The 9,689-nt window shown below is 43.5% G+C and overlaps 1 protein-coding gene and 1 long non-coding RNA gene across 2 annotated transcripts in view; one reads left to right on the top strand and one right to left on the bottom strand.

The window, feature by feature from the left end:
• Positions 1–4,964, top strand: LOC104624377. Its single transcript, XR_738068.1, has 6 exons — positions 1–29; positions 119–220; positions 596–649; positions 2,855–2,899; positions 3,491–3,526; positions 4,659–4,964. It is a non-coding gene; the product is annotated as an uncharacterized LOC104624377 (long non-coding RNA).
• A 3,505-nt stretch (positions 4,965–8,469) lies between these two features.
• The window catches only part of GALM (galactose mutarotase (aldose 1-epimerase)), a 9,745-nt gene continuing 8,525 nt past the window's right edge, over positions 8,470–9,689 (bottom strand). Inside the window, exons 5-7 of the mRNA XM_010291732.1 lie at positions 9,272–9,413; positions 9,014–9,188; positions 8,470–8,547 (exon numbers count right to left, since the gene is read on the bottom strand). Coding sequence (XP_010290034.1) covers positions 8,470–8,547; positions 9,014–9,188; positions 9,272–9,413 — 395 coding nt within the window. The remainder of the gene's footprint in view (positions 8,548–9,013; positions 9,189–9,271; positions 9,414–9,689) is intronic.

Genomic DNA, 9,689 nt, shown 5'->3' with positions numbered 1-9,689 from the left:
CGGTCACGCAGTCGGAGTCGTGGTAGGAGGTGTGCTTCAGTTTGTCCTTTATTTGTATTTGCTTCTTTTGTTTAGAAAAAACTACATTTGTACAGCTCTTTAATTGATTTCTTCGTAGGTCCAGGTCAGCTTCCTATCGTAGGTCCCGGTCCGTTTCTCCTCGTAGGTCTAGGTCTGTGTCTCCCCGCCGGTCCCGATCAGGTTCCTTGAAGAGATCAAGGTAATTAGTAATTTTTAATGGGTTGGGTGCTTCGTTTTTGTTGTTGTTTTTCGTTTTAGTTAAGGGATTCAAAAAGGTATTTGATAGCGGACTTCAGAAGGTGTTGACCTCTAGAAATCAGACTTTAGCATGCTTTAAAGAGTTTCTGATAATCAGAATCTGAGGATTTTACAGGCATGGTAATACGATTAGTTTTGAGACCTTACACAGCTGCATATCCCATGATGCATTTTGACATCTAAAACATCTAATGGTCATGCAGTTTTTGAGCTCAACATGTAGACATTTATCTAAATAGTGCTGTAATTGTCATCACTTCTGTTTGACTTGATTTCTTTGATTTTGTTTTAATTGGTCGTAATTTTTTTGTTTCAGGTCTAGATCAAGATCCAGGTCTAGATCAAGATCTGTTACATGGCCCCGAAGCAGGTGAGATCTCTTCTGTGACTGCAGATTCTTTGTAAAAATTGCTTAGAAGTCTGTTTAGGCTTTCTAACAGCTGGTAATGTTTTCAGAAAAAGCTGTGTTTTTCCCTCCACTAACTGCAGGGTCTGTAGTTTTAAAAAGCAGTGCAGAACATTGTTCTTTCTCTTCTTATTGTTTTACATATCACTGATAATCCAGATCCCCATAGTCATCACAAGTACTGTTTTGATCAGGTTGCATTAACAGCTAACATAGCAAACAAATTTAGAATTAATTGGAAAGTTGTTTTCTCTTTCTTTGCGTAACACACAAAAGATTGTGGATTCTTCTCATTATTTGTCAGAAAAATCAGGATGCGCTTCCGATAGCATATTAAAGCGTTAATGGATATAGCCAGGCAAGTCATGAAGGGCTTGCTAGTGCCGTGAGTGTTACAACTGTTTCCAGCTCTGTTAAATAACAAAGTGTCAGTCTGCAGGAGCTGATTTAAATTTGAGATAAACACCTGTCAATTATTTTGTACCAATAAATGTGCCATAAGAGTGACGATCAAATTTTAAAGGAACACTGAATGTCATTCGTTCTCTTAAGTTGTAGTTTAATCCTTCCATAGGAATTGAATGCAGCTTGTGCTTTATGCAACCTTGTCCAGGCAGCATGGCTGACATGGGTTGATGGATGTCCTCGGTGAGCTGTCGTAGGAGAACGAGTAAATTGAACTTCAGATCTGAAGAGATTGGTACTGCTCTTGCCACAGCTCGTACCTGGGCCTACTGTTCTGGTTTGGTGGCTGCTCTTTGAAATAAATAACATAATAGTCCACCATGAAGAAACGTAAAAAAAAAATGAAGGGAAGCTTTTGCTGAAGGGAGTGAGTGAGTGGAAAAGCCTACAGCTGAAGATGGGAGATTCAGTGCTAAAAGGTGGTGGTCGCATTTTCTGGGAGTAGAACCGCAATGACAAGTTTTTAGGGAATGGAGAGATGAAGACCAAAAGATGGTTTAGTTAAGAGCAGAAACTCACACAAACAGTCCAGAAGCTAGTAAAAAGAGAAGGGAAATTTCCTGAGGAAGTAGAGCAATGCCTTTCACTGATCAGGTACACTTTCTCTATCTGCTGCTAAAATATGTTTAATCTTAATACCAGTTGTTCCAAACGTGACTTAATCATGGCTCATCACTTTCCACTGTCAGTGATGAGCAGAAAACAGCTACAGTTAACAGGCTTTCAATGAGAAAAACATCTTGATTTTACCACCATTGTTTTCTTTTTTTTTAGTACCAGGATGGTTTTCTGCAGTGTAAAGAATACTTTTAGTGAAATTTTTAGATTGTATTGCGTGACACCTTTCATTGTAAGTAGAGACTAAGTGACTGAGGCAGAGGAAATTACAGACATACAGGTACAGAGAAGTGGCAAAATATTGGTGCTTAACTCTAATGAAGTCACTGTTAAAACTTCCACATAAGGTGATTGAAAGATAGTTGCTTTACAGGAGAGTGAAAGGAATGCATAGCACCCAGAGATGGGTGCTTGATTCATAAGGAGACAGACTGTATAAGTGTTGCATGATGTTTGGTTCGACAGTGTCAAAGCATACATCTGGAAGTTGTGGAAAGCCTTGGATGTGGAAATTAGACCATTTCCTTTGGGAACCTAAAAATGTCAGTTACTCTTTTGGGCAGTATTAGTGTTCTTACGGTGCAGCAGTCCTATCTCAAAGACTGACATTTTTGACAGTCTTTTCAGAAGGGTTAAGTTCAGACAGATTTGAAAAAATACTTTGAGCAAGTGCATGTGTAAGATGAAGTGCGCTGAGGAGAAGATATTTGTAGGAGCATGCTGCCTGTGGCCGTTTTCAACTGTGGTGGTAAATGTCACTCAAACTTAATAAAACTTGCAAGTTGAGCACGACTTTTTATTAGCTTTGTGAAAATACTGGTCAGGATTTGGATTGTTCATGTATTCCTGCCACCTGCATCAGCAAACACCAGTCATCAGCCAGGGACCAAAGTACAGAGCGACATGTGCAGCATCCATTTAAAAAGCTTTCTTCTGAAACTTAGCAGGAAAAGCCTTGGGAACTTACAGGATTCTGTCTGTTAAACATGACAGTTCTTATACATTTAGTGTGAATCTTGCTGTCTCAAATGTGGGAATATGCATGCTACCACCTTCCCTGCTGAGCTGTGTTTTTTCTTGTTGTAGGTCTAGGTCTCATGGCAGATCAAAATCTGGCTCACCGGCTAAGAGGTAAGCATACAGAGATAAAGCCTGCAGTACTATTTAGAATTCAGTATTGGGCTTGCCTGGTTAACAGAGTCCTTTAGAAAAAAAATCGCCCAAACATGGCTGCCCAGCTAATCTGTTTGCAATATGAAATTATAAAATTTACTCTGCAGCTATTTGGAATATGTTCCTTACCCATCTCTTTATTTTCATTAACTCTTTGTAGTTTCCAACATAGTACTGATCTTTTTGTGCCTTTGTGCTCAGTTCTGTTAAATTTTTCTATCCATCAGATAAAGGACTTCAGCTTTATTAATGCTGTTGATAAAACCGCAGGAATCTGTCATGATGTTTCTTTGCTCAAAGCCTCACCTCACTACTACCCTTTGTTTTCCTGTTTTCTTTACTGAAGACAGCTGCTTAAAATTGATCTCCACGCTACATGAATTGAGAATCCCTGTCACTGTAAAAGTTGATTTGAAAACTTTGCCATTTTAAAGGGCTTCTGGCTAGGTTCCCGTAATAATTCTATTGCTGTCTTAAGATGCTTACTTTTTTGAATATAAAAGTTCCATTTGACCTTTAAGCTGCATTGACAATATTCTGTTTTGACAGTCGGTCAAAGTCCCGATCACCATCTCCAAAGAGAAGGTATGTTGATCTCCCTGCTAATAACGTAGACTCCGTAGAGCTGGCATTTTAGTATCTGCAGTGATCTCTGCTGAGGAGTTTGACTGCTGCTTGTAGGAAAGTACTGGACAGGTATTTTGCTGAGATCTCTTGGATAGAAATAATGTTGTGATTGTGGTTTTATATATGGTAATATATATGTAGTAATAATTCCTCGGGATACTGGTTCCGTAGCAGTGTTACGTCTTGCCTTTGTCTGCTCCTGTGTTCATTTCAGTTCACTAACAGTTTTATTGCACAGAGGCTTTCTACTGGTGAGCTTAAAGCACAGAATAAAAGTGGGAATCAGCTTTGAGTCTCATTAAAAGCTAGAGTGAGATTGGGGAAGATAACCTGGCATAGTCAGGAATGGAAGATCAAGCCTGTTATTTTTACTGCTGTTACTCAGCTTATTTTGTTTCCCAATAAGTTGGTAAATAATTATCTCTGTGTGTGTATGCATATATGTGTAGTGGGAGAATCAGCAGCATTTTTTTCCTAGTTTGAATTCTTTATTAGTTAATTTTTATGACTTCAGGAATTACAGGGACAGGATATATCCTAGTAAGAATAGCTGTAGGCCTGCCATTGTGTCCCCTGCCTTGGTGATCTTTCTGCTCTGCAAGTTGTTTCTTTTTTTTTTTTAAACATACTTATAGAACTTCTACGCTTAGGTTTGCTTCATTTAAAAACTTGGCTATATGTAGTCTAACCTCATACACAATCACAGGGACGTGAATAAATGCTGGGTGATCACCGTAATAGGTTTTGACATGCTGCTGTATCAGAACAGTGAAGAAGTATCCTGCCTCCATGAAGGTCACTATTAGTAGTACCTTTTAGATGACTTGACAATGATCACATATAAATTGTATTATAAAAATAGCAGTAGAGAAGTGCAAAAATGTGAAAGTAAAAAAAATAAATGTATTATCTCTAACATTAAATCATCAACCCATTAACTTTGTGAATAGTGATTGATTATTTTATTAAAAAAACAGTGCTTAAAGGGTGCCAGAGTAGTCTAGGTATCCTCCTGTTGCTTTTTTTTTTCCTGTATTTGTGAATCCCAAATGACTACTGAAATGTTAACTGTGGATTCTTTTCTTTTCAGTCGTTCACCATCAGGAAGTCCTCAAAGAAGTGCAAGTCCTGAAAGAATGGATTAAAGTTATGAAGTTAATCTTTTAGGAAGAAAGTTATTTTGCTTACATTATTATAAGGGATTTTGTGGTGTCTTTGTAAATGTAAGAATGTAGATAGAGTATATCAACTAAAATTTGGCATGATCTGGGTCTTCTGAGTTAGTCACACCAATAGACTAGCACAGGTCTCTTTTTATTGTATGAACTAACTTCCTGTGATACAAAAATGTGGGACTTTTTTATTGGCACATTGAAATAAAATGTGTATTTTTAACTAAAACTTCTCTGTAGTAACCCTGCTGCTTCTGTTAACATTTAGGTGATTTTAGCTGTGTGTTGTGTAATGTGGATGAAAAACGTCTAAAATGGGAATGACTAATATCAGTATCTTCTCAGACTAGTCACTTTTCACATTTATTGTTGAATGGCCTTTGATGAAAGGATCAGTTTCTGCTTGCTTTGAAATGGAATTTAAAATCCATTTCTGTCTGCAGGTGGCTAAAAACTTGCATATGCCTTTTTTCTTCCTTTATGATATTTAGCGGGCATTGATTTTTCTCCCTGATCTAATTAGTCTGCAAAGCTTACTCTCTGGTGCTTGACAAGTTGTCATACCAGATGCTCAAAAATTTAAGGATGAGATTTTATTCAAAACACTGGTGTCTTTTAAATGAGTAACATCTGCAGAAACCTCTGAACATAATAGAAATCATTAATAACTTGACAATTGCTACTTTCACTTGTTGCATTTTTTTAGTTCTTTAGGCTCTTAATATCTCAAGGCCTGTTTTCCTTTTTTGAGGGAAGATGTAAGGTCTTCTGACCTGATTTCTGAAGGACCTTAGGAAAATGTGTTTGAGAGGCAGAAGAAAGCTGTTAATAGTCTTTCTGCAGCTCACTCAAACTTTCCTTCTTAAAGTGAAAGTTTATCACAGCTGACCTCAGCAATTCTAACTTGCTTCACGGGAATTAGTATGGTTTTGAAGCAGCCCAGATCCTGGAGATGATTTTGTTGAATTAAGCTAATTTCTTACAGCAAATACACACCTGCAAGATTAATTATATATGTATAGGTATGTCAAACTCTGTGTCCTCATTCTGTAGTCAAGAATTGCATGACAAGGCACTTTATTGACACATCACAGCAAAAGACTGGAAACAATGTTAAATGGTGAACAAACAAACTGGTAGGCAAAGGGGAAAAAAGCAAACATTTTTTACTGTGATGGGATATCTAGCAGAAATAAAGGCCAGTTTTGTCAGTAAACGAGCACTGAAATGGAAAGTGAGGCCTATTTGGGCTTATGAAATCTATCAAGGCAGTTTTCTTCCAGTTTGCAGCAGAGCATCTTAGAAAAAAAAAATTACAAGATTAACTTCGGTCACACCCATGATCTTGAAAAAACAGGTTTCCTGTTAACAATGGCTTTTATGGAGTTTTTTCAGTGTATGAGTAAATAGTCCAGATTCTGAACATACTGTCATGCTGCAGCATTGTCTGGCCTTTATGTCTAGCCCTAACTGTCGTGGTGCTTGGTGTCTGTCTGGGCACTCCTGTGGTGCTCAGCAATGGGGATTAGTGTTTCATCTGCCGGGTGCAATGATCAATATTCTAGCAATATCCATTAAATTCCAACGTTGCCACAGTGGGAGAGTGGGGGTTGACACAGATGTTGCCCTGCAGTGATTTAGCAGAAATGCCCAAAGCTTGTGACTTGTGTTTGGAATATTTATTGGTTGTGCATTGCCTGCCCAGTTTATAGTGTACCTGGTGGGAGGCACATGTACGCCACTGCTCTGGAATTTGATCGGCTTTTTTCTCTTCTGTACTCTTAAGGCAAACCTACTCCACAATAAACCTGCAGACTAACATGACAGCTGTACTGGTACCTGTTTTTCAGTACCCAGAGACACTGTGGAAGGCGGAGCAGAGGAGCTTGAGTTTCTGTATGGGACTAGGGTTCCTCTAAACCCAGGCTTAGCAGTGAGAACCTGAGCAAGGAGGCAGGGTCAGCCCTGCCTGCAGCTGTGGCCACTACCAAAGGCAGCCAGCACTTCTGAGGTGCAGGGCTAGGCAGCAGCAAATCTGATGTCTGTGATTCTGTGCAGATGTGGTGACCAAAATTGAGTGTAGCTGTGCTGTCTCTTTGTGCTCCAGATGTCATCCTTGGAGGAGGCTGTACAGCTCCAGCTCTCACCTGAGTTTGGTAGGATTTCACAAAAAAAAAGATGCCTGGACAGGGGTGTGTTTGTGTGAATGCTGCTGCTGTGCCCCTGGGCCCTGCACCTCTGGTCTCTGTGTGCACACCCTGCACAGCCTGTCTGGGGGCTGAGGGCAAAGGGATGTGTGCCTGAGGTCTAGTGTGGTGGGCAAACCGCACTCTCATAGGGGTGATGGTGCTTCCAACCCTGGTTTGCAACCTAGCACTTCCCAAGCTTGGATCATCTGGGCTTTACCCTCCAAGTGATACCAACCCTTACACAGTACGAACTGTAGCCGCCAAAGGTGTGACCACTGTGCACATCCGTGCACTCAGGGCATTGTAGGAGAGTAGCAGGGTGCTCATTTTGGGGGTCAGGGTGGCAGAACTCACCATAATGGGTCCTCCACATTTGCGAGCCTAGTGATAAGGCACTTCCACTGGGGGCAAAATCATTCCCATAGCTCTGCAGCTGAGGAAGTATGCTGGAGTGTTGCGGACCCTGGCCGCAATCTGTCAGCAGGATCCTGGGCTTGTGCACCCCTTTCAGCAGCAGCATGGCAGGAGAAGGTGGGAGTCAGGCTGTGGCACCTCGCATGGGATGCCTGGCCTAAGGGCTGGCTACCCCTGTGTCCCTGGGGAGAGGGATGTCAGCTCCCTAATATGATGGCACTGCCATCTGTCTGGCTTGTGCTGATTTTTTATGCAACCTCAGAAACGTGGAGTTTTTCATCATACAGGTCCCTGTTACAGGCTTTTGGGGATGATATGTATTTCATGTGGAAACACAACATTAAGATGATGGTTTTCCTCCTGCGGTTGTATATTCAGGACTACAGATGGATGCACCTGCTTCATTTCAGCAACCAAGGCATAGTGCAGAAGATGCTCTTGTGCAGCTACTGCTGTGGCTTCAAAATAGGGGTTAAGCCAGAGGAACCAGGGTGGCCAGCTGGGGTAATCCCAGCACACCACCCTCTGCAAAGCTTTCTGCATGACCACTGCGTACCCATGCCATTGCAATGCTGCTGTGAGACCTGGCGGCTCCAGCTGGAAGGGCTGCCCTGTTGCCTGGCATGGGAAGGGGCAGGGCACCCATTCATGAGCTGACACCAAGCTGTGGGGCAGGTCACTGTTGGGAAGGGAGCAGCATCCAGTGCAGCTCAGAGCACTTTGCTGGGAATAGCTGCTGTAACAAACCACCACAACTTTATCAGCCTTCCCACATGCTCCACATTAATATTACCAGATATTACCCTGCTGTAGTTTGAGCTGTGACTTGCCACGTCCCTAAACAAGGTCTTTTCAGTGCATTTTTACTGTGAAACAAAACCTAATGCCCAGGTTGAAGCTGTACAGAGGGTGAGAGCTTTGCACAGACCAGACAGCAGCAGAGGTGGTGACAGGAGTTAAAGCCAGCAGAAACCATGAGTGAAAACCACAGAGGAGGAGAAAGTACCCAAATAGGATGCATCACCCAGGGTAGTTTAAAAGCACCATTCGGCCCCTGGCAGGGTTTCTGGCTAACCTGCTAAAGTCACTTACATCTCTCGGTGGTAGGAGTCAGTATCCCCTTTCCTTAAGCAGCGCTGAACACGAGCCACGTGGTGTGGTTGTATTCTTCATCTGGCCGGAGTAGGGCGTTGGGGAAGTGGGGCTAGGGAGAGGCAGCAGCACATCAGTGATTGTAAGTGCACACCGTGGGATCAGAAAGGGTCATGAGGGCACAACTGCATTCCCTTGGCCTTCCTGGGGCCATGTCCCATGGCTCCCCCTGAGCATCTCCAGCGACAGTGTTTAATTGCCTGTTACTTGCCAGCTGGCTCAGTGGGCGAGTCCTCCCCCTGGCTGAATTGAGGTCCCATGGGGTCTTCTGCTCTAGACCCCACACCCTGGGGAAGCTAGGCTGTGTGGGGCTGGTCCCCACTGCACTGGCCAACTCCTGCCTAACACTGCAGGATGCTGTTACCTGTTCCTGCCACAGTTCTGGTGTGTACAAAGCATCGCCTTGCCAAACGGGCTCTGTACATATATTTATCGCCCCAGAGACATGGGTGGTGGTGGTGACATGGTCCTCTGCTGCAGGACCTGAGCAGCTCATGGCAGAGGGAGACATGGTTTACCTTGTTGACGGCGTCAGGCCAGTTCTGTGTTTCCAGACAGAAAGCTGAGTGCTTGGGGTACGTGACGGCACCTTTCCCTTTCAGGGAGCCGTCCAGGTTGTTCCCGGTGTAAAACTGGATGCCAGGCTGGGTGGTGTGAACCTCCATGGCCCTGCCAGTGGGTGGGTGGCGAGCCCTGGGGAGATGCCAGTGGAGGACACCAAATGGGTGCCCCATAGCTCCAGGGGTAGGGGACCCCTGGCTGGGGTCCCAGCCTACCTGGCCACAAGGTGTCGAGCCTGCGCCTGCTGAAGGCAGAAGTTGTGGTCAAAGCCATCCAGATGAAACTTCTGCAAGTGCTTCCCCAGCTCCACTGGCTGCCGGAGATCAAAGCTGGTGCCCTGCACAGTGGCCACCTCCCCTGGGCAAGGAGAACACTGTCAGATGCTCACCCACATGCCAGCAAACACCTGCAGTGCTGGCCCCTGCACAGGGTTGAGATCCCTTGCTTTGGTGAGCTGAGGGTTTTAAGCTGCTGGTGATCCTTGTCTCGTTGTGGTACCCCGCTTCAAGCAAGCTTGCCTTGTGGCCACTGTGACTTGGTCTGGGACATCAGACCTTGTCCCCTAGCAGAGCTGGCAGCCCCTGGGGACACTGCTGTGCTTAGCTGGGAGAAAGCAAAGCCTAGTAGACAGAA

This window comes from Phaethon lepturus, unplaced genomic scaffold (genome assembly GCF_000687285.1).
Source record: "Phaethon lepturus isolate BGI_N335 unplaced genomic scaffold, ASM68728v1 scaffold13607, whole genome shotgun sequence".
Classification (NCBI taxonomy): Eukaryota; Metazoa; Chordata; class Aves; order Phaethontiformes; family Phaethontidae; genus Phaethon; species Phaethon lepturus.
Note: the sequence above shows the minus strand (reverse complement) of the source record. Positions and strands in the feature narration are given on the sequence as shown.